The sequence below is a fragment of the Crinia signifera genome, chromosome 5 (assembly GCF_055691185.1).
Source record: "Crinia signifera chromosome 5, ASM5569118v1, whole genome shotgun sequence".
NCBI classification, from domain to species: Eukaryota; Metazoa; Chordata; class Amphibia; order Anura; family Myobatrachidae; genus Crinia; species Crinia signifera.
This window is the reverse complement of record NC_139221.1, coordinates 50,116,923-50,142,771: the sequence shown is the minus strand read 5'-3', so window position 1 is coordinate 50,142,771 and position 25,849 is coordinate 50,116,923. Positions and strand designations below refer to the sequence as shown.

The following is a 25,849-nucleotide window of genomic DNA, read 5'->3' as shown; positions in this document are numbered from 1 at the left end:
ACAGTTCGGCTTTTAATACTGTAGTTCCATCATCATTAGCGAGCAAACTTCTTAAGATTGGTCTGAGTGGGTCTATGTGCAGGTGGATCCTTGACTTCCTGTCAGATAGACCTCAGGTAGTAAGGACAAGAGACCGAGTGTCTGGTGTACTGACAATTAGTACAGGGGTCCCCCAGGGGTGTGTTCTGAGCCCTCTGTTATATTCCCTGTTTACCTACGATTGTTCCTCAGTTTCTGATTCTGTTCAGATTATTAAATTTGCTGACGATATTGCTATCGTGGGTTCCATTGTTAATGACAATGAGTCCGCCTATAGGTTGGAGATATCGAGGTTGAAGTCTTGGAGTAAGGAAAACGGTCTGGTCCTTAATGTAAACAAGACCAAAGAAATGATAGTTGACTTCAGGAAGTCTCCTAAAGCCCTAAGATGCCCGCTGGTCCTGAATGGTCAACAAGTGGAGTCGGTAGACTCGTTCAAATTCTTGGGCATAAATATTTCCAAAGATCATCTGTGGAGCGCCCACATAAATACTGTAACAAAAAGGGCCCACCAGCGTATGTTTTTCTTGAGGAAGCTACGTCTGGCTGGTATGAGCAGAAGAACCTTGGTGAATTTTTATACAGGTGTTATCGAGAGTGTAATCACCTACGGTATTGTGGTGTGGTTTGGCTCTTGTTCCGCAGCTGATCGTAAAGCCCTCCAGAGAGGGGTGTCAGTGGCAAGTAAAATAGTTGGAGTTGCTCTGCCAAGTATTCACCATGTATTCGAATCCCAGCTTCTCAAGAAGACTAACAGTATTTTGAGGGATTCTTCCCATCCTAGTAGCGATCTGTTTTCCTTACTCCCCTCCAATAAGCGTTATCGTTCGGTCTTGTGTAAGTCCAAACGATACAGGTAGAGCTTCTTTCCAAGAGCAATTCGTGTTTTAAATTCTTAGTCAGAATTTTTTTACTGGGTATAGATCTTGATTCGCATGTTGTTTTACTTTTATTGTCTTTTTCTTATCTTTTGTACTGTTCACAATTGAATTTCGTTTAATGTTCATGTATGTGAGCATTTTATGATAATAAAGATATTATTATTATTATTATTATTATTATTTCTAAGCCAATCTGGCTGGTTGGAATGAAAATCTGGTAATGTCTGGGAACAAATTACAATCATCCATTTGCTCCCAAAACCTAGGAAATGGTTAAATGAAAATGATGTAACCAATTTGTCTGACCATTTTGTTTGTTTTCCATGTTTGGGAGTAAACAGTCCTTTCGTTCATTTGCTTCTAGAAATGACCAGATTTTAATTTCAACCAGTTAGATTGGAAAGCTAAACTTATAGTCTGTATTCAGCTACAGCCGCTATTTCTAACAATAACCCCCACCAAAGGTAAGTAATTCTTTCCCCCTAAAAATGTATTTATCTTGGTTTAAAAAATGATATAATCGATGTACCTGTACCCACTTGCCTTTTTTGAGAAAGTGGTTTATGTTCTTCAAATGGGCAGATTCGATGGACAAGTGGTTCTGATCTTAAGTCAAATTCTATGGGTGGAATGGCCCAAGATTGGTGGGCTCGTGGCTTGCTGGGCAAACTCAGATGTTTTTTAAAGGGGCAATCACTTATAAGGCATGGTTTACCATTGTAAGTGATCGCTCCTTTAAAAAAAAAAAAGTCCTAGTTCAGCCAGCATCCTGCATGGTCGCCGAACTCGGGCGGCATTACTTTCCACCCTATGTTTCTATTAATGAATTTGAACTTTGCCAGCAGATTTCTTTAGTGTTAGCACTTGATCAAATTTATTTTCTGGAATGATGTCTCCAAAAACAATTATTTAGGGTGAGCCTTAAGTTTAGTTTAGATATAGTTATATACATTTGAGCTTGAGGAGTTGTAGCAGACACACCATTGTGGATAATAGGGATGTGATTTGGCATTGAGAATTTTTTTTCCTGCAAACGACCAATTACGATTATCCAATTGTCCCGATTAAAGACTAAACGCTTTTTGTTTGCAATTGTGATTCCTTACCTTCCTTACAAGAAATATTCATAAATGTCAAAGGTAGAAACAGCATCATGCAAATATCAGCCAGGTGACCAATGATTTAAATTACTATCACGTTATCACTTATGTTATGTGACAAACTTTAGTGATACGAATGAAGGTCCTCCTGATGACAGTTTTTTGGTGAATAACCGGACTGACTCAATATCACACATTTTTGTGGTTTATTTACACATCCAAAAACACTTTGCTTTTTTGTCATATCACATGCAACAAGGACACATTAGGATTATTACTATTTTTAATGAATATGTAAATAAAATTTGTTCTTAGCAAACAATTCATAAAAAAGCATTCTCGGGAAGTGTGCTCCCAAAAAGAGTTTAACTTCCCCTCCCCATACAACTTCCTTAAAGAAGTCGGTAGAAAGTCATTCTATGATCATTTGAATATTGGATTATCATACAGATTAATCATATGTTTAAAAAAAGTGTATTTTTGCTGGAACATTGTATAAGGTTTAATTTTTTTTTTTTTGAGTATTGGTTCTGACTAGTAGGGAATCTAGTGAGGAGATCAGCCCCAAAATGATGCAGAGGCATCCACTTAGGTTAACATTTCGGTTTTAAGAAACCTTGGTCAAGATCCTGACAAAGGTTGCAGAAAACCGAAACATTGATCTAAGTAAATGTCCCTGCATCCTCTGTAAGTTTACTTGCACTGAAGTCCCTTAACTGCATTCCATGAATTTGCTGTACAGATTGAGTATCCCGTTTGCTGTACAGATTGAGTATCCCGTATCCGAATATCCAAAAACCGAAATATTCCAAAAACCGTGTTTTTTTCTGAATATTTTTTGTTTTGTTTCCCCCCCCCCCCCTGCCCCTTATTTGATACTTACCAGGTCCCCCGGCATCCACAGCGGGCTTCAGGATCCTCTTCTGCGGAATCTCCAGTCCCAGGGGTGCATTACGCGAGTGCGTGGGCGCACCGGTGATGTCACCTGCAAACTCGCACAATGCATCCCTGGGACCACTGAAGAAGATCCTGAAGGCCGCTGTGGACGCCGGGGGATCATCGTCCAGGTAAGTATGTTAAAAATTTTTTTTCAAAAAAACGGAAAAATCCCTTATCCGAAATGCTTGTGGCCCCTAGCATTTCAGATGAGGAATACTCAACCTGTATATGGAGTACAGGAAAGTACATTGGGGGGATCTAGCATATTGAGAATATTGGAGTGCAGGCTCCGGATGTTATTCACATGAGACCTGTAGTCAGGGCCGGGTCACTATAGACAGGGGGGCCGCCTCCCACTTCACAAACTTCACAGGAGACTATTACACTGTCAAAACACAGAGTAAAAGCAGTATAAACTTGGTCAATGGATAGCTGGGATTAATACAAACATAAATATTATATATATGCCTGAGAAGCATAAGATGAGTTCCACCAAGCACAGCACGAGCCTCTCTTTTTGTGCAAAGTCTCATGGGACTTAGTCAACTGCCAGTAATACACTTTGCAGTCAGTCTGCCTTGGCTCCCAATGCTCAGCACCATTAATCGTCACATTGGCAGATAGGTGAAGCTGCAGCACTACCCCACTGCCATGCATAAAACCTTTAGCTAAAAAAAAAATATTATAAAAAAAAAAAATACATGCCAACCACAGGGGTCCCCTAGATAGAGGGGGGCCCAGGGATACTGACCCCCTGAGGCCCGCCCCCCCACCTTAATCTGGCCCTGCCTGTAGTACTTTTAACAATATTTCAGTATTCAACTGTCAGGTTATTCAACCTGACGATGGCTGAATAACTAATTAATAATTTAACATTGTTAAAAGTGCTACAGATCTCTGGTGAATTTTCATATGCTTAAAGTGCCACACTTCTAGTTTTTTACAAGTACACTAGTGAGTACACCGACTGCAGGTATGAGATAATGGGTTGCATGAGTGTGTGCAGAGTTTGTATATTCTCCCTGTGTTTACTCCGGGTACTCCCGTTTCCTCCCATAATCCAAAAATATACTGGTAGGTTAATTGGCTTCCAACAAAATTAACCCTAGAAAGATTGTGTGTGCGTGTACATTGGGGTAGGGAATATAGAGTGTAAGCTCCACTGGGGCAGGGACTGATGTGAATGTTCAAATATTCTCTGTGAAGTGCTGCGGAATATGTATGCACAAATATATTTACTATACTGTATATTTGTGTGCATATTTATATTATACCAGTTAACAGCCAATCAAAGTTACATTTTTTGCCATGTACTTTCACTTTGAGTTGTGACCGTTTTTAGTCCACAAACTCTTCACACCGCCTCCTGTCCCTATCTGCTCCTACTTCCAATCTCTGTCTTCACAACTCCCTCAATCCATATCCAGCAAGTCTTAAACAGATCAGTAACTCTGCAAAAATAGCTTTCACTTTCAAAAAGGAGTGATTTTGTCTGTTGAGTAGCCTCTAGTGGTCAGTGATGGTATTTCACCTCATAGAGTTGAGGAGTAGTTAGACTTTTATCATCTACTGTGTATATGTCTAGTGTCTGTACGTGTCATCGGAACACTGCCATCTGTTGGCAGCAAGTGAAACTACATCTCTTTCTCTCTCACATTAGCTACCTTACTAGCTTTCAAAGCATTTGCTTCGAACGGACTTACTAGTGTATATATATAGAGAGAGAGATCTGGCCAATTATTGTTTATCCATGGAATCCCATCCTAACCGTACTCCTCATTCCCCTAGTCAAATGTAGTCGGATCACAAAGAGGTAATTCCAATCTTTGGTGGCATTGACAGTCTAGCTGACGTTTTATATGGATGTCATCTGCTGCGTTCATTTTGGGTATGTTACAAATAATTATGAATACATAGGAATGCTTATATTAAAATAAGCTAGCCTACTGCCCATCATCCTTTGCATAAAAGTGAATACATAAAGTATTATAGTATATATTACAGCTGATAAGTTAAATATACTGTACACACCTTTTATGTATTGCAGGTTGTCTGTGATAATTCTTTTTTTTTTCCAGATCCTAGTTAATTAAAATTAACTTGCAGACAAAAGCCAAATCTCTTAATGAAGCAAATGACCTTTTATTACCTGCAGTCCCTTGTTTTGATTGGGTGATTGACAGCTTGTTGTTTGGCTACTGTGTTGTATTTCAGCTGACAAGACTTTTCATTTTAACTCAATTTGCCTGCCTATCACAAGCTGGTGGCAGGCCAGACTCGAGTCACCCAGCTTTGCCTCAGCAGCTTGCTCTGTTTCTCATTAGTACGCATTTATTCAGTGGAAATAGGAAGACAAATGCTTGAAGGCATGTGAGCTAAGTATAGAAAATAGCGTTTTAAGGCTTACTATTTATAAGGACATTAAAACGTTTCCTTCAGGAAAAAAAAATAGTTTAGTCATTGGGACCTTAGTACTAGGAAGGAGGATAACAAACGGAAGCGTAAGTGTGACTATTTCCAAAATACTACGAAGTCTGTGGAAAAATGTGTATAAAACAAACCATGGATTTTCTTTTTAATGTTCCGTAAAGGCACGAACATCAAAAGTGTAAGAAACGGGGGAGGGGGTGAGGGTCGTGTTCTTTTGCTGCCTGGTTATCCCTAGGTATTCTTTAAATTGCCTTGTTTGTTCAGCACTAGCACAGAAACAGATGTTGCTGTACTGTGCAAGATAATTTACTGTACCTCATGGTGCAGAATGGAAGCTTCCCAAGCTACCCAGCTGGTCTGTTAGTAGCACTTGCCGCTGTCTGCTGAACTATGACAAGTGCAAGGGGAAGGCTGCAGCTTTATTGAGAGTCTTTTCAATGTATATTACACTTGTGCTTAGCATGCAGTGTGTGTGTGTGGTGATTTCAGGGGGGGGGGGGGGGGGGGGGGGCTCCGCTTTATCCTATTAGTTGACAGACCTGAATAAGTCCCAGTATCTTTTAGTCATCATAATTTGACTCATTACTGTTGTCATCTAATAATTATCGGCATGATCGCTCTCCGCTACAGCCAAGCTAGTCTTCCCCACATAAACGGTACTGGAAGGTAAAACAGATTTGTCATTTACGATCTGACTGCTAAGCCACATGTTGTCCTCTATTATTGTGATTAACTTCCGCATAAGATATGCTTACCCAATTGTCATCTGTGATACTGCGCTGGGCACAGACTGCCTGGCTTTGCTGGAACAAGAAATGTCAACCAATATGATGTGACCGCATTGCCCTAGATGTAAAATGTAAACCAGCTTATCTATAGCAGTACCAGGTTCCCAGTATATATTTATACTGTATAGATTTCTCTTTTTTTTTTTTTTTTTTTTTCTCCTTCTCACCGTCTCGGTAAATCTTGTCGCTGCATATGTCAGCTACCATTTCTAAACCTATACTCCACTTGTATTATCATCTCCATATTTTTAGGACTGCAGACAGCAGAAAAGTGGAGGACCACTGATTTACACCATGTAAAGTTTTTTTGTTGCCAGAGCGCTGCCAGTTGAAATTTATCGTGTCAGGTGCCTTGTGGCTATACGCAATAAAGGCCTTAGTCTGGAACCAGAGCCGTTTCCCTGGCTTCGTCACCAACAAGCCGATTTGACTCTGCCTGATTATAGTAACGAAGGCAGTCCAAAAGAATATGCACAGACTCACTGTACGTCACATTGAATCACAGCGCTGGCCACACAAAGCTGACCGCAGCCTCATTTCTTTAGACAAATGCACGCTTAAGGAAAAACCTCCTGCGAGAAAGCATCCAAGGCCACTTTATTTGCTATGCATGCTGCACTAGATTTAATTTTTCCTGAAAGAACGTTTGTTATTATCTTTTTTAGATGCATCATGTATGCTGGGCATCGGCTGCCTCTGATAACTAACCTTTCGTGATGGAAGTGCAGAATGCTTAAGCGAACATGTTGCTTTTATTTAATAATACATTATTATTATTATTACATTTTGCTCTCATCTTTTATTTTTTATGAAAATTACTTTAATTCCTTTATTTCGTTTTTAAAAGCCCATTATTAGAAGAGGTCAGGGCCCACTGTGGCCCCAATATAAGCTGGTGGAAGAACAGTCAGCTTTGATTACAAAAGGAGAGATGCAGATGTAGACAGCAGCTCTACGCTGATATGCCTGCGATCAGAATGATTTATGCAAATTATTCATACTATTCCCATCGGGATTTCTCCTCAAACTGCCAGGATAAATTGCCGGAAATTACCCATAAAATCTGTCGCGCTAGGAGCAAAAGGTAAAGGCCGCTGGGAACGCAAGGACGTTCGACTTCAACAGAATTCTGTAACGTGGGCTTTGTGTGTGTGTAAATACATATTTTCACTTTAGCAAATAGTAAGCCACAATTTAACGTTTTTTTCATTTTTTTTTTGTTGCTAAATAGGCGAGCGCCAAGGGAGATGTAGTTGAGAACGCACAGCGATGCTGCTAAACCACATTTCCCAGGATTGCCCATTTTTTTTTACCTAAATCAATATTATCTTGTATTAAAGATCATTTTCTTCATGCATTATGCTACTGTTTTTGTGCGTTAAATTTTACAAGTAAAAAAAAAAAGTTTTCCTTTTGGCTATAATTTCTTTGTATTATCGTTCATAAAATGTATTTAAAACTGCAGGAGAATGACAGGCGGAGATTAAAAAGTTACGCTTTCTGAGTAGTGGTACTGCCGTCTCTTAATGCAGAAAATAGACTTGTGTTATTGAGCCCAGTAGGGCCGTCAAGTCATTGCCAATTTATTCTCTTAGCAAATGATAATTGCATCATTGTCAGCCTTTGCTTTTTTCCTCTCAGGTAGTGCCATAAAGGAGTCTATGCGATTGTGCTCTGCGTCCATGAACATCCGTGTGGTCCAAGAAGATTTCCTCCTGGAACTGGAGGATGACCAGTCAGTGAGTCTGAGGAAAGGCGATTTTGTAGCCCTCTATCCCCCAGCTTTGCACAAAGACCCCGAGGTCTACGAAGATCCTGAGGTAAATATTCAAATGGAGCTTGTCATGAGACTTGAGGCGTAATGCCGAGCCCGAGTCTTTTACAGCGCTTACATTTTCTAATGTTACTCCTTCTCCTGGAAATAATCGGCCTGCATTCAGTCAGTTTTTTTCAAGGCCCTGTAGGTGACAGGGCTTGTAGCTTGAAGTAAAGGAAAGGCATAGTGATGAAACGGAATGCTGGTCCTTTTAGAAAAATGACAATTGCACATTGGATACCAAAAACTCCAGGCTAAATGTCTACTGTCTTTGTCACTAGATCATTTTATAGCAATAGAAATAATAGGTGGTGGCTTAAACTGTAAATAATGGTCCACATTTATGGAAGTGCCCTGAAAACATCCCAATCTCTCTTTCAAAATACTAAGCAAGAAATAAAAGAAAAACATAAATCTAATTTATTAGAATTACATTTTTATGGACATCACAACAAACAATACATTCATGTCCAAATATTCTCTATTGGTATCCGAAGCATGATACAAACATAACATAAACACCAGTGGCATAGGTTCGTCCCAGCTGCCCGGAGGCAAGATGTATATTGGTGCCCCCCCCCCCCACACACACACACACACAACCTTATATATAATATATCTACAGAGAGAGAACACATGTATTTCAAAATTCAGCCGCAGAAGACATATTAATGGCTTTTAATTAAGTGATTTAAACTTGCAAGGGAGGAGAGGTGCCCCCTTGGGAGCAGGAGCCTGGCGGCAGATGACTCCATTGCCTCCCAGAGTTCTGCCTCTGATAAACACAATGACAGAGAAAGCTTAATAAGAGAGTCCCATATGAGGCAGCATTACAGAATGATTTTTGGGGAAACAAAAATGTATGTTTCTATGCAGCAATAAATTAACCAACCACCTACTGATAAAGTTGATCCCCAGAAGGGTTATTTGGGCAGATATAGTCATTGTGTTGGAGGGAACATAGAAGCAGTATATGGATGTTTGTGTGAAAGAGATAGGAAGGGGCTCAGGCATAGCAGTTGCCCTACAGCCAGGGCCAGATTTAGGGGTCATGCCACCCCCAATAACAACATTTTTGACCTCCCCCTATTAGGCGTGTTGTGTGATGATGACACACATTAGTCTGGACTGGACCCAGAGGGAGGGAGGACCCGAAGGGAGGAACAACACACTGGGGTCGGGTGTGCCACCCAGCAGCTCAGCTGTCCCCACCATTGCACACCCATTCTATACACAGCATCCAATAAACTGTGTGTATAGTTTATCCAACGGGAGGCAGTGGCTCAGCTCAGCCTGAGCCAGTGAGCCTCCGGGACACGGGACAGTGATTCACGTGACTCTTTTAATATGTGCATCTCTGAGCAGGCAGTGGTGAGGCCGTGTTGCTCCTCACTCGCGGCTGCCATACACATAATAAGAGTCCTCAAATTGCCTGTAGTAGGTGCCGCCCCTAGGCCCGTGCCTCACAGCATAGTGATAAATATGGCCCTGCCTACAGCAGTGCTCTCCAGTGCCCCATTTGAGACTTGGCTATTTGGATACAGAACAAAGGCTGTATATCCCCCATGGGTGCATCAGGGACAGTCTCTGGAGTTGGGAGCATGTGCTCTCTAGGAGAATAGAAGACTGGGGAAGGGGGTAGTCTGAAGAGGTGAGAAGCCTTCAAGATACAAAAAAATCAGGGAGCTTTAGGGGGAAGAGAGCCCTGCCAGTAGCTCACAGGGGCTGCCAGGAGCAGCCACTTAACAATATTGTTCCTATCGACGTTATAACCACTAAATCTGCCCCGGGGCAGAGGGAGCCAATGTTAGTGGATGGATGAACAGGTAAGCTATACCCGTTTAGCAAGTACCTTCTTACAGATGATTTCTACCATCATTTTTAGGATTGCAGTCCGTAATAGAGCTGTGCACCCATACATGTAACACACCCTCCACCTCTCAGCAGGTAGAAAGGCTGTAAAACCACTTGATCAAAGGATCGTTGTCACTGCTGCAGTGGGTACAGTGCCCATCCTTAATCTACTCCAGCATTGGTTGTATCCTCTTGTACATGCCGTCAGGCTACAAAAGTCAGGCAACCTGTAGAACATCTGAAGATCAACCACTGATTTGTAACAACTATGGGTCACTTAGGAATCAAGCATCTCAATACTGTGACAGATGTTCATCAGTCTAGACCAGTGATGGAGCACCATGGCACAGTTGTTGTTGAAATACACATCCCAGCATGGCTTGCAACAGTTTAGCTATTTGGCAATGCTAAAACTGTGGCAGTTTATGCTGGGATGTGAACTTCAACGACAGCTGGAGTGTCAAGTTCTCCATCACTGGTCTAGACTGAGGGCAAAGTCCATGAAGACATGAGACCAATGAAATTCCAGTAACTTTTTGGGTATTTTTCATTACACAATTACATAAATAACAAACTTTACTGTTTTGTGCTGTATCAGATTAGTGCTGCAGTCAGAGATGGCTTAAGACCCTAGGCAAGATATTGAATATGGGTTGAATATATTACCAAGTTCAATATATATATATATATGGTGCTGCACTAAAAGCATCATGGAAGGGGTTAAATGGTATCACCATGGCTTAACAATGTTCATCTTTATCCTGAAGATAATTTAAATAAAATTGAAACGTTGATAAGCAATCGGGCCGCCAGGTCATTTATTAACATATACCTAGTGCCATACCTCCGTGGAATATAAATTATAAATATATATATATATATATATATATATATATATATATATATATATTTATAATTTATATTCCACGGAGGTATGGCACTAGGTATATGTTAATAAATGACCTGGCGGCCCGATTGCTTATCAACGTTTCAATTTTATTTAAATTATCTTCAGGATAAAGATGAACATTGTTAAGCCATGGTGATACCATTTAACCCCTTCCATGATGCTTTTAGTGCAGCACCATATATATATATATTGAACTTGGTAATATATTCAACCCATATTCAATATCTTGCCTAGGGTCTTAAGCCATCTCTGACTGCAGCACTAATCTGATACAGCACAAAACAGTAAAGTTTGTTATTTATGTAATTGTGTAATGAAAAAAATATATATATATATATATATATATATATATATATGTATATGTGATCATAGCTTTCTCATGCACCCAGATAAGCTAATTTATCTGAAACCTGTGACAGCTTCCCCTTAATACTAATTCAGGTGCTCTGTTGGGGATGGTCTCACCTTTAAAAGCCATAAGGTATTTGGCCGGTGAGCTCTAAGCCAGAAAAAAACACATATTCCTTTTAGCTATGATGTGTCAGCAGTTGCCAGGCTCTTCAGAGACCAATTGTTAGTGTAGGACTTGCAGTGAAATGGGGTCCCTTGGTGATGGGCTGCAAGCTTAAATGCATTGATCAATTCATGAACTAAAACCCCATTATTTATTTATTTGATTATTTGTATTTTAAGGTCAGTTAGTTTATTGAGCCCCTGTATTTGTATTTATTAGAGCACGTGGTCACAGGCCACTGCACCCCAACCTGGGAATGGCGAGTGCTGTTTGCACCCCATTCGTAAGAATGGCGAGTGCGGTGGTACTCTGTGTGTGTATGTGTGTGTGTGTGTGTGTGTGTGTGTATATATATATATATATATATATATATTGTGTGTGTATGTGTGTGTGTGTGTGTGTGTGTGTGTATATATATATATATATATATATATATATATATATATATATATAAGGGACAGGGAATCACTGGCACTCGTCGGTCTTCACAGGCATCACTGGCACTCGTCGGTCTTCACAGCAAAGATATACATCAGATCACTGTCTGCAAGCGACGTTTCGGTTTTAATGAACCGTTTTCAAGCTCAACTTAAAATATATATATATTCTAGAGAAATAAACAAGAGCGCTCCATAGTGCAGTATAAAAGGTGATATTTATTCTTAAAAAGATTCTTCTCCAATAAAGGCAGGTATAAAATAACGTACCACAGTAGGCGGCTTCAACCACCGCAGGACAACTGGGCAGATGGGCAGACTGCAACGCCAGGCCACGCCCCAACGCGTTTCGTAATCACGTACTTCGTCGAGCCCTCTTGTTTATTTCTCTAGAATCTGTACACCTGTGGAATTCAGGTGATTGAGAGCTGCCGGGCCAATATAAGGAACCATTAGTGCACTGAATACTGCTGAACGGGACTATTAACCCTCTCTGGTGTGGATGACCACACCAATTTATGGTCAAAAAGGTTTTGTTTGCGCACTTATTTCTCTTCTTTTATATATATATATAATCAAGTATATATGAGGTTTTTCTCTGTATATATGAATATAATGAATGTTAGGCGATTAGTGAAATCTGTATCAAATATATAAAAGCAGCTTATCAAGATTACATCTGTCACTGCTACATAGTTGCAGAGAACTGTTTGCTTATGTTTATTGCAAGTTGCTATCATTTTTTAATGTGAAAAAATAACGACTAGATGAATCCTTAGAAACAAGCCAGAACTCTTGAACTAAACTGACATTATAAAATTGTAATTCTCGAATGTAGGATCTCTACTTTGTTCAAGTGAAATAGAATATTTAATAAATGTTCCGACAAAATGTAATAGGCAGATTACATAACCATCTGCTATCGTCTTTACTTGAGCTCGTTTTCTGTCTATGGAACAATAATGAAATTGGCAAGATATTTACTGACATCTGATAGTGGAAGAGAGGGTTGCAGGTTGTAACTGACCCTCTCTTCTGCAAACTATTGAGCAATTATATCCTAACCGCTTTATGATTGCTTAACACTATAGAAGGATTAGCGGAGCAATCATATTTTAAGCAAAGCATAGAATGTTTGCAATTTTTTGTTTTCAGTCTTTAGTTAACTATTACTAAAGAAGAAAATAAATCTACCATTCACTTATTAAACAGGGGTTGAATTTATTTTAGTAAGACTTTTTACTGAAAATAGGATATTCTGCCTCTAAAATATTACACATTAGAACTTGCCAATGCCGCATGAGGGGGAGACGGCGTGGATGAGGGTGCCGCTCATTAACAATATACAGTGTACACACTAGGCAAAATGGTTGCCCATATTGCTCAGAAAGCCCTTTCTGAGTGATATTGTGACCAACATTGGGGCAGATGTATTAAGCCTTAACAAGAGATAAATGTAAGGGTAATAAAGAGAGATAAACGTCCAGCCAATCAGCTCCTAACTGCCATGTTGCAGGCTGTGTTTGAAAAAAGTCAGTAAGGAGGTGATTGGCTGGACGTTTATCTCTCTTTATCACCCTTGCATTTATCTCTTGTTAAGGCTTAATACATTTGCCCCATTGTCTAGTGCAGGGGTGGGAAACCTCAGGCCCGGGGCCGTATGCGGCCCTCGTAGCCGTTCTGAGTGGCCCACCCACCGGGAGTCAAGTACAGGGGAATTCTCACGAGATTCCTCTGAATCAACATCTGCTGGAGACTGTCACTCCTATTCAACGAAAGCCGCCGGAGGGTGGAGCGGCTGCCTCCTGACAATTTGTAAGAGAAATTTTTGCAAATGGCCCCCGAAGGATTTTTTTCCCATACAGACGGCCCTTGGCACAAAAAAGGTTCCCCACCCCTGGTCTAGTGTGTATTATGTCTGTTAACTTTTTAAAATTAAATAACCAAATAATATAAAGTATGGCAACATGTAGATTTGGATGGCTGTGCACAGATATCCCAAATATTGTTCTCTTTGTAAACCTATAAAAAAAAAATGTAATTGGCCCCAGAAACAAAAATCTAGTTTGCCGATAATGGACTGCAGTGAATATGGGGACAGCTAACACCATCTGGCACAGTGGTTCCCAAACAGGGTTCTTAAGGACCCTGAACAGTTCACATTTTCAATATCACCTGATCGGAGCACAGGTGTACTCAAAGATGCACAGGTGGAGCTATCTATTTTACTTGTGGTTCTGTGAGACGTGGAAAACATGCAATGTTGGGGGTCCCTGAGTACCAAGTTTGGGAACCAGTGATCTAGAGGAAGAATGAGCACTGCAATCTGTTCATCTGGATCTGCTGTATTTGACCCACCAGTCCTATGGCCATTTTGGCTTCAGATATTGATCATCCAAAGCTGTATACAGCATTTATGGATACTTGTGCAATATGTGTTAAATTCAGGAAATGTTCAACAACCCATCAATTAGAGCAGGCATAGCCAAACAGTGGCCCTCCAGCTGTTTTGAAACTACACATCCCAGCATGCCTTGACATAGTTTTAGCATATCCTAATAGCAAAGCTACGGCAAGGCATGCTGGGACTTGTAGTTTCACAACAGCTGGAGGGCCGTAGTTTGGCCATGCCTGAATTGGAGGTTTCTGCAAACTATTGAGCAATACTATCCTAAATTTTCACATCCATTCAACATCTTCTTTGTGGTCCTGTTAATACTTGCGCCTATAATTAAGCAGGATTATGATTTGCATTTTGCAACTGTGATTTACTTAGAAATAGTATTGTAATTATCAAAATAATGCCATCTATTTTGCATGTAATTATAAATTCATGATTTAGAATTAACCTTTAACATATATGTACTGTATAATTAGCTATATTTATCACAGTTTTCCAGCTTTATTCTGTGAAAAGTTATGTATACTAAATTATTAACCATCTGTCAGCCTAGAATGTTCTTAAAACTGCCATCCATTAACTAGAACCAATGGGATACAATACAGCTGCCCATGAGTATTTGCCAAGTCCCTATGCATGCATTTTTGTAAATGTGTACTTGATGAGACTTTTTAAAGCAACATTATATTTAAACATTTGTCCCCAGCCTGAAAAACAGCCGTTGACATAAAGTAAAAAAGGTGCAGGCCATGTGCTTACTATGGGGCCCTGACACTTTGGGGGCCCGTGGTGGACAGATGTAACAACCTAAACAGCATCTTACATACATGCACTGCCTCTCATTTACATAATGTATGTAAATATATATAATGTGTGAGAGGCACGGTATGGGATATATAAGGATTATCAGCAGTAGGGATACTGGTGGTCAGAATACAGATGCCAGCATCCCATTGGATAGAATCCTGACAGGGGGGAAAGTAACTAAATTTACCTTCCCCATGCCGCACGACCCCAACCCTAAACTAGTGCCTAACCCTAACCCCTGTACCCCACTGCTTAACTTAACCCCCTACCAGCATGCAGCCTCATCCCCCCCCCCCTTCTAAGTGCCTAACCCTAGCTCCACACAGCCTAACCATTACCTTTCCCCCTCCTTCCCCAGCCTAACACAAACCCATCCCAGCATACTTATGTTCAGCATCCCGGCAGTCGGGATTCTGGTGCAGGAATCCTCACTGATGTTTGTATTCTAGCTCGATCTCCTTGCAATAGTTGGAACGACGGCATCCCGGATCTGACTTTTTAACTCTAATTTGGAGCTGAAACCTTCCTGGTTTGATTTGACTTGTCCGACTTTCATTTTTGTTTGTGAAAAATTTTGACATTTCACAAAATCTGACCAAAATTGTCTCCCATTGCACTTTGCCCTGCATCTGTTTAAGCAGCCCCACAAGGGTACAGAAGCAACCCCCAGTGGGCCACCCTCAAATAGGGCCCACCTAAACAAGAGCCCATCTTTCCTCTAGGGATCAGGTTACAGACTATGTAATCGAATTATACATTATACTGTATAATGTATTATTCGATTACATAGTATGTGTCAGCATATGTTGACACAAACACAGCAGCAAATGATAATCGGGTGCTGGCGGTAGGGCCCTGATCGATAGCTCTGGTTCCAGATCGTGGGAGGAGTCCGGTGGTGGCAGCACTATACCTGCAAGCTGCGTTACTGATGAGAGGGAATCCCCCATTGGCCAGGTCCCATGGGACAAGAACCTTTGTCTGTGATCACAAGGGGCATAGCCAGTGAGGGCAAGTTCTAGTCACAGGTATCAATCTCAATAAATTAAAGACAGGCAAGTAATAGGACAGTCTGTGTTCTCCTTGGCAATTGGCACACCCATTACACAAAAAAGAGCCTGAACTGAAAAGCCAAACTTCACTATCAGATGGAACTACCGACAAAACATCATCCAATTAAGTGTGATGCCGGATTGTCACGTATCAGCCTGAATACGCAATTGTAAAAATAAACTAAAACATTTAAAAAAAAACATGAAATGTTGGGCAAACATTTAATTCCAAAATATAAGCGCTCAACCTGAAAGCCCATGTTTTAAAAGATAATGGGTAATAACCTAAAGGCAGATTCAATATCCACCTAAGCTACTAATCCTTCTCTCCTAAACCTGTGCACTATAGCAGATATAGTTATCAGTATGTTTTGTCAACCATCCCAATGTTTTGTCAACCGTCCCAATGTCTACAGTCATTCGATAGACACCATAATGTTGACCCGTACAACACTGCAATCAATACATTAAACAGCAGCTGCATGTATTTGATGGAGCTCTCCTGAATTCCAAAAGTCAGTGCCTCAACCCTTAAGATGTTCAAGTAGCTTCTTGAGAAATTTCTACTCGATAAATTCTACTTCTGGGATAATACTGAGCACTATTGGTATCCAAATAGCTAATTATGCAAATTCAGTAAAGTCTTCATATGGCCCCCTGTACTTTTTTCCTTCTGTCAAGGAGCTTCAATGCTCTTGAAGTTCCACACTTCTCTCAACAATAATTAGCTACTCACTGGGAAAAGCCAACTACCATGGTGTAAGTTAACTTAGCAATGATCAAACCACATCACCTTTTATATTGAGAATTTTTTCAACCAATCTTCCAAGAACCTTGTCGATTCCTTCACCATAATGTCACAGTCTCAGTACATTAGCAGAGATGTGCAGAGTTTGTATATTCTCCCTGTGTTTGCTTGGGTTTACGCCGGGTACTCCGGTTTCCTCCCACAATCCAAAAATATACTGGTAGGTCAATTTGCTTCCAACAAAATTAACCCTAGAACAGTAGTTCCCAAACTTTTTCAGTTAAAGGCACCCTTAGGGCCTCCATGATTTTTTCAAGGCACCCATAAACCAGAAGGGTTACCAAAGGGTCCATTTCTTAAAGTAGTTGGATCAAAATTGATAGCCCGAGTGCAGGCCCTTCCAAGCCAATGGCTCCCCTTGCACTAACTATAGTTATGCCCATGTGGTTGCCTGTTGTTCCTACCTGACCAGGCATGTGTGCTGTTGATCGTGAATCTGTGGTGCAGCCGACATCCACCTGGGTGAAACAGTGCAGAAGTGCATTAACTTTTTTTAAATAGTGCTAGATAAATACTTTGCATGCCTGGTGCTGTAGATCACAGAGGTGCCCGTATGATGCAAAATCAAGGCTATACATCATGTCATCAATCACAAAAAAAGAAAGGGAAAAACTGTGTTATCCATTGCGCCCTTAGTCTCTCTCCGATTTCTACTGTACGTCTCTCTCCTATTACCACCTCCATTTCTCAATGGCTCTCACTAGGTCTCTCATTGTAGCCCCCTCCATGTGTCTGTAGTCTATCTGTGTAGCCCCAGCCATGTGTTTTCCAGAGAGTGAGAGAGGGTGTCAGGGAGAAAAAGTTGAGATAGAGTGATATAGAAACAGCACCTGACAGAGAGAGGGGACAAAGAGAAAGAGGGATAGGGAAATAGAGAGGGGATGGGGAGAGGTTGTAAAAGAGTAAAGAGACAGGGTGGGGGTGAAAAATGAGGGGATAGAAGGTGAGGTAGAAAGAGAGAGGGGAGAGCAGCAGGAATTTGAAAGGGTTGTGACAGACATCACTGTCCCTTGTAATTACCACCCCCCCTTCCCCCAGTACAGACCTCCCCAACCCCCCAGTACAGATAGCACTGTGTGCCTCTGGCAACTTCAGCAGTAGCAGGTCTGTTCACCAGTGCCAGCAGAGCTGGGTCCCTACTCCCACCACTGCCTCCACTGAAGGTGGCACTATTTAAAAAAAATGGAGTGCCCCCTCCCCCCAAGTACAGGCCTCCAAAGTACAGATAGTACTGTGTAACTCTGGCAGCTACAGCAGTGGACGATCCCATGTTCACCGGCGATTACAGCATCATGTCCCTGCTCCCACCAGCAGCCTTCGGAGCAGTGCTAGGTCACTACTCCCACCTCTGATGACAGGGCCATTTCCTTGCACCTTCCAGCAGCCTTGAATGGCAGTGCAGGGTCCCTGCTCCATTAAAGCATCTTCCGATGACAGTGGCGGGCCCCTGCTCCCACCGCTGTCTCCGCTGACAGGGCTGGGTCGCTGGCTCTCTGCTCCCACCTGCAGTCTCTGGAGGCAGGGCTGGGTTCCTGCTCCCACTACTGTCTTCGCTGAGAAGCCCGGGTCGCTGGCTCCCTGCCCCCCCCCCCCCCCCCCACGATGCCAGGTACATATAGTGACAAGTACAGGGAGCGGGGATGGGTGTCCCCTTGTAACTAACGTGCAATACTGCACGCTTGCTTGCACACACCCCCCCCCGACTCTGCACTCAGCCGTTCGATCATGGGTAGGTTACCCCCACGCCTGCCGCCAGCTGACTGCTCATCCTGCCCGCATTCCCCCGGTGCCGACTGTCTCCACTCACTACCTGGCTGGCTCACTACCTGGCTGGGGGGGAGCCATGCGGCTGTCAGGCTGTGTGTTAGAGCCAATGGCCGCGGCACCCCTATGACAGTGCTTCGGCACCCCAGGGAGCTGCGGCGCACAGTTTGGGAACCACTGCTCTAGAATGTATATATGTGTGTGTGTGTACATGTGGTAGGGAATATGGATTGTAAGCTCCACTGGGGCAGGGACTGATGTGAATGTTCAAATATTCTCTGTAAAGTGCTGCGGAATATATATGCGCTATATAAGAAACTGTTAATAAATAATAAATAAATAATAGAGAATGAAGGGCTACACATGTGGGAACCTATGCCATCATCAGATGGTGTTGGTTCCTTGAGCCCCGCTCCTTACTATGTCAAGGAGCACCGGATTGCTGGTCCATACACATGTATGAATTTATAAGCTTCATATGAACCAACAGGCAGGGCCGTCTATTCGTATGGGCTTAATGGGCACTTGCCCAGGGGCCCCAGGTGTATAAGGGCCCTATACTGATAGCTGAGGATCCCCTTTTTCCAGGGATGCCAGAATACCAATTCCCCTGGGGAGATGGAGATATCCAACTTCAAAGCAGCAGTCCAGATCTGACCTGTTAATTGCACTTCCCTTTCTCTTCCCTTTCTGGGACTCTTCCCTTTCTGTGAAGACTAGCCGCTTGTCTCTATCTTGCCCAGAACCAGAGATATCAGCCTTCCAGCAGCCTGTCCCTGCTCCAGCTCCAAACGTCTGGTGTACAGTTTTATATTTTTGTCAATGGATTGCTCTGGCTCAGTCCTGATCTCTGATCCCCAAGTCCCCAGCACCTTCTGAAAGGTGGGACTCTAGGTTTTTATACTATTGAAGGCTAAGACATCTATTTCCAGATAATGGAGATAGCTGCAGTCAAACAAGCTGCACTTCCACCGGAAAATGATGAATTTTAAGCCCACTCCATTATCTAACCCTCCACTGCGTATAACCCCCCCCCCCCCCCACCTCCCTGGAAGTCATTTACAAGGGACCCTTCATTCAGCTCAGTGCCCCCTTCCATACGTTAGTGTTCTCCCTCCCACCACCTGTGCAGTAAAGGAGTAATTAGCAGAAGTTACTGCTCCAGGTCCTACATGTTGAGTGGAAGATAGAGCACCCCCTGCCACCTGTGGGACATCAAAGCTGCTGCTGATAGCACCCCTCACCCCTAGGAGGGGAGAATGGGTAAGGGCCCCAGGGCATTGCTTTGCCCAGGGGCCTACACTTTTGTTAAGATGGTCCTGCCAACAGGCCCCCTTTAATGAAGAGTCCTCTTTGTATAATAAGTTTTTCTTATCTCTGTTGTCTCCACTCCAAATCTCCTGACTGGTTTGCTATCATTTCACTTCTAAGTTGAGCCACAAAACTGTGCATGCAGGGCCAATCATCCCTACACGCATAATGCGCAAAGCTTGTGATGACATCCAGGCATTCTGGCCCACCAGAGAGGGATCTTTCCAAGATCTTGCTTAGACCAAGCTTCCTCCAAAGAAAACCACTAATTAACAGCATCTGAAGATGGAGCTAGCCACTACAGGCAAGTTCCAAAAAGTTATCTTTTTTGGTGGAAGTTAAATAGCTCTCCCAATATTAAATATCCTAGATATCTAGAATTTGATGTTGCCCTGTTTTTGTTAGAAATTTTAATAATTCTAGCCCTGGAGCTTTTATCAAAAGCATTCACGTAGGATGCATAATAGGAAGGACAAAACACGGCGGACCATAAACTGGTGAAGGCAATATTCTTATGGTGTTTTTCATTAATTGGATCTGTGTCTCATCATATACCAGTGTACAATCATATCCTCAACAGTCAAGTTGTTTAGTGTTGGGGACAGGTTATTGCTTGTTCACACAATTATTATTAATACGGCTTGAGGAATGTAGAGAAAAAAATAATTTGGATCACCCTAGGGCGCAGCTGCTTATGGGTCTCAATACACTTATTGAGGAGTCACCACTCCTCACAACATGGAAATACAATACAATTTTTATAAGTGGAAACCCTCTAGCGCTTAAACATGAATGATAGTACTTACCTTTGTAGGCGTAGATACTTCTTTACAAACGGGTGTGTGGAATGAATTGTCCTTGTAGTTTAGCTCTCATAGATTATTATAGTCCATGTAAAGAAATAAACAACAGAGACATCAATAATCCACGCTATACGATTATGTTCTACACCCGTGCGGATAGATGGAGACTGTGAAGTATTCTTTCTTCCACCCAACACAAGGGACAGACAGATGTAATCTGTATGAATGGTATTGCGTACCAAAACTCACATAAAAATGTGTCTGGTTACACACATCAAGGTATCTTTTAATCTTTGGTGCGTACCCGACTCACAATTAAGAAGTATGGTATCCTCATATAAAGGTATCTTTTAACCCAACAAGTAGAAATTCTTGTCACGGGGATGCGTACCCCAACTCACTGGTGCAAATGCTGTGGTAATCGCATCAAGGTATCTTTCAGGCCACTCAGTTGATAAATCAGAAAAGTGCTTTAATAACTTCCACATCCAGAAGTGATAATATAAAATGAAATCAAACAGAGTAATCACTGTGACTGCCGTATACAATAGAACAATGGTGCAAACTTGGAGTCTACAACCTGGGAGGTCTTCCGGATGATCCAGCCAGGGAGTAGGTCAGTCAAAGTTCCAAGGTCCAGCAGTCATCCAGGGATCACCTTCCTCTAAGTACACACAACGCTTTTCGATCCACTCTGGGATCTTTTTCAAGTGTGGGTACGCATCCCCGTGACAAGAATTTCTATTTGTCACAGATTACATCTGTCTGTCCCTTGTGTCGGGTGGAAGAAAGAATACTTCACAGTCTCCATCTATCCGCACGGGTGTAGAACATAATCGTATAGTGTGGATTATTGATGTCTCTGTTGTTTATTTCTTTACATGGACTATAATAATCTATGAGAGCTAAACTACAAGGACAATTCATTCCACACACCCGTTTGTAAAGAAGTATCTACGCCTACAAAGGGAAGTACTATCATTCATGTTTAAGCGCTAGAGGGTTTCCACTTATAAAAATTGGCTTGAGGAATGTATTTAGTAACAGTGGTAAATGTAGTATACTGTATGTACAGCAATAATTTCACAGTGCTCTCTTTTAGCAGTATAGGCAATAAATAGCTGTATATGGTCTATTCTATGAGGGAGCTAAGTTCTATGCAGCCACGGGCATTAGGTCACAGATGCAGTGACATCATCCCACATCATCTCACACTGGCTGCTTCCCTTTGGGCGGGCTCCTTTAAAGCTGGAACTGGATCCACTATAGGCGACTAGATCCTTACGTGTCATGTCATCACCTGTGCGCTGCAGTAATGGGAATGCTGAGGCCTCAAAGCCTTCAGAGGCTTATTAATATGAACACTTATTTTAAAATCGGATTGCAATATACCGACGGGCTCCACAAGCTACTGGTAGATAGTGATCGTTGTTTTGGCTGGGTCTGGCATATCATAAGACATGAGTAAGTAAAAAAAGACATTTTTCCCCCAGCTCACTGAATGGTATTAGTAACCAATCTTGAACACTACATGATAATAGAATTCAGAGATATTGGTTAAATATTTATTTATTTATTAACAGTTTCTTATATAGCGCACACATATTCCGCAGCGCTCTACAGAGTATAGTTGAACATTCACATCAGTCCCTTCCCCAGTGGAGCTTACAATCTATATTCCCTACCACATGTACATGCACACACAGACATTTTAGGGTTAATTTGTTAGGAGCCAATTAGCCTACCAGTATATTTCTGGATTGTGGGAGGAAACCGGAGTACCCAGAGGAAACCCATGCAAGTACAGGGAGAATATACAAACTCCGCACAGTTAGAGCCATGGTGGGAATCGAACCCATGACCTTAGTGCTGCGAGGCAGTAATGCTAACCATTACACCATCCGTACTGCCCATATACCTGCGCAGGTGAATGATATGCCCCCAAGTCACGTCAAGGCTTCTCTGTATATTGGGGGTCCCTAGCGCTATATCTAGGCACCCCAAACAACTAGCATAAGCTAGAAAGCCCACAGTGGCACACCAGTGAAATACTATAGTATTAATAAATATTACAGAAAGGAAGCCGAAGCTATATATATATATATATATATATATATATATATATATATATATATATATATATAAAGAGGAAAAAATGAAATCTAATTAAAATATTAAAAAAATAGTGTTAGTGAGGAAAATAAAAAAAATTGTGCTAATTGTGAATAGAATGTAAGGGTGTGCCACACTAGAGCCACCCAGCTCAACCAGTTCAGGGGCACCGCACCCCACACCACCGTTACCCTAAATTGGGTCTACGATTAACCAGCAAGGAGCCACATGATAATGGCTCCTTACTTGGTATATCTAAACTAAGAGCTACCTACCTTGGAGCAATCCCAGACTACTCCATGTGGCATATCAGGACCTGCATCTCCTCCTAATACAAGCTCCTTTCTGCCTCTCACAACATACATAGGGATGCTCAATTAGTTTAGTAATACCACTCAGGTGCATGAGAGGAAGGGGTTAATATACTGAGTAAGTAAACAAAGACATGGTTTCCCCCAGCTCACTGAATTGTATTAGTAACCAATCTTGAATATCGTAAGATATCACAGATTTCTGTTCACCTGGTTTAAAAGAACAGAGCAAGTTCCAATATTTGATGTTGGCCTAGTTTGGGCTATAGTACTGTAGTATTCCATTTTTTATGCTTTCCCCATTACATTCAAGTATTTTTTTTTATTCTCTTTTATTAATGGTCTAATAAATAATTTTTTTGAGCAGTATTTCTAAAATTTACTTTACCTTGGACCTGTTTGTAAAAACAATAAAGATGCTTTTAATGGGCATAAAATGCCTCATTTGCATATTTCTAATCATGTGTAGGCTGTAATGTTTTGTTTTGACATTTGCAACAGCAACTCTATTCTATGCACAAAATAAATAAATATTATAATACAGTACCTCCGCATTTTATCGAGAGACTTTTGTTTTGCAGTGCACCAATTATTTTATTGGGTAGGTTCAGAACACAGAATTCTTGTTAAATTGCCACTGGGTACTGTACGATGAATCTTAACCTACAATATTCAAAAAATCATTATCCTAATGCTACTATGAAGAGGTTAAACAAAACATGCACGCGGTAACCTTCACCAAAATAAATAACATAAATCAGTGTAATGGGCAGACCAAACTCTGCTGAGATCTCCTGGTGATTTGAGAGTGAAAAACAGAGTCCCCTAGCCGGTGATGCTCTACTCTTGCCAACATGAGGTTGGTAAATGACACATCATTAAATGCTCATTTAAATATAATTGATATAATTTAGTATTAGACTTTTATCACTGTTATATTGCATTTTACATTCATTAATTTTTTTTAAATAATTTTCCCATTTCTTTTTTCCCAGAAATATAAGTATGATCGTTTTGTAGAAGATGGAAAAGAGAAGACTGTTTTCTATAAAAAGGGTAAAAAACTGAAATACTATCTAATGCCCTTTGGTTCTGGAATCTCCAAATGTCCTGGCCGGTTCTTTGCAGTAAATGAAATAAAACAGTTTCTTACTGTCCTTCTTGTGTACATGGATATGGAACTGGTGGAACGCAAATCTATTGGACAAGATAACAGTCGTTCCGGACTTGGAATCCTTTTACCTGATTCTGATATTGATTTTCGTTTTAAGCCAAGGAAATTTTGATTTTTGTACTTTGATCTGAGTACTCTAGAACAGGCAGCCAAACCTGTCCTCAAGATTCATCAAGAGTTCATGGTTTTTCAGGCAACCTGTGGATCTATACAGTGGCGCACGCAGGGGGGGGGGTTCTGAGCACCCAGAAACCCCCCCAGGAGTCTAAGGGCCCTAAGCTGAGGGTCCCCTCTTTCCATGGGTACAAGAATTAAAAAAAAACGGAGAACCAGAGATATCTGACTTCAAAGCAGTGGTCCCCATCCAAGCCTGTTAATTGCTCTTCCCAGTTAGATATTTCAGGTTCGGTCTGACTTAGAGTTTTTCTGAGGATATATTCCAAAATCTGGGACTCTCCCCCTTTGATGGACACTAGTAGCTTGTCTCTACTTTTCCCAGAACCAGAGATATCAGCCTTCCAGCAGCTGGTTACTGCTTCAGCTCCACACACCTGGTATGTAGTTTTATATACTCGTTGGCAGATTGCTATGCCTCCTGAACTCTGATCCCCTAGTCCCCAATACCATTTGGTAGGTGGGATTCTCTAGTTTTTAATTCCATTAAAATCTAAGAAATCTATTTTCGGAAGCTGGAGATATCTGCAGTCAAGCAAGCTGTCCTCCCACCAGAAAATTATGAATAAAAAGCCCACTCCACTAAACACCCCTCCTCTGCGTATGAAACGTCCTCTACCACCCTGGAAGTTATGTATCAGGGCCCCTTAATTCAGCCCAATGCTCCCTTCTCCCACCCCATCTCCCACCATCTGTGCAGTAAAGGGGTAATTAATGGAAATTACTGATCCAGGCCCTAAATGCTGAGCGGTTGATATAATACCCCCTACCACCTGCGGGACATCAAAGCTTCCCCCACCCCTACTGCTGGAGGATCGGTAGGGGCCCCAATACATTGCTATGCCCAGGGGTCTACACTGCTGTTCACGCCCCTGTATGTGTGTGTGTGTGTGTGTGTGTGTGTGTGTATATATATATATATATATATATATATATATATATATATATATATATATAGGACAAGGGGGTCCCGGCACTCGTCCTGGTGTGTGCAGATACTTGGGGTGCCCTTTTATTTCAAAGGAAACATGTAGCAAACCAGTAGCAGATGGCACTCACAAGATTGAACAATGTCTGCCCGGCGGCAGCAACACATGAACAAAAGAATCAACACAGGCTTGTGTGTCAACGTTTCGGGCAAAGCCCTTTATCAAGACATGACTTGATAAAGGGCTTTGCCCTAAACATTGACACACAAACCTGTGTTGATTCTTTTGTTCATGTGTTGCTGCCGCCGCGCAGTCATTGTTCAATCTTGGGAGTGCCATCTGCTACTGGCTTGCTATATATATAGATATTGATATATATAGATATATCTATATATATATATATATATATATATATATATATAGATGGGCAGGAATGGGCGGCACTCTGAGGTAACTTCCAGTGATTTATTGAGGTGCGGCAAAAAAAAAGGTTTT

At 41.6% G+C, this 25,849-nt stretch overlaps 1 protein-coding gene across 1 annotated transcript in view; it reads left to right on the top strand.

The window, feature by feature from the left end:
* Positions 1-25,612, top strand: part of CYP7B1 (cytochrome P450 family 7 subfamily B member 1) — a 159,216-nt gene extending 133,604 nt beyond the window's left edge. Inside the window, exons 5-6 of the mRNA XM_083187175.1 lie at positions 7,819-7,997; positions 24,073-25,612. Coding sequence (XP_083043301.1) covers positions 7,819-7,997; positions 24,073-24,363 — 470 coding nt within the window. The 3' untranslated portion in view covers positions 24,364-25,612. The remainder of the gene's footprint in view (positions 1-7,818; positions 7,998-24,072) is intronic.
* Positions 25,613-25,849: the final 237 nt, after the last annotated feature.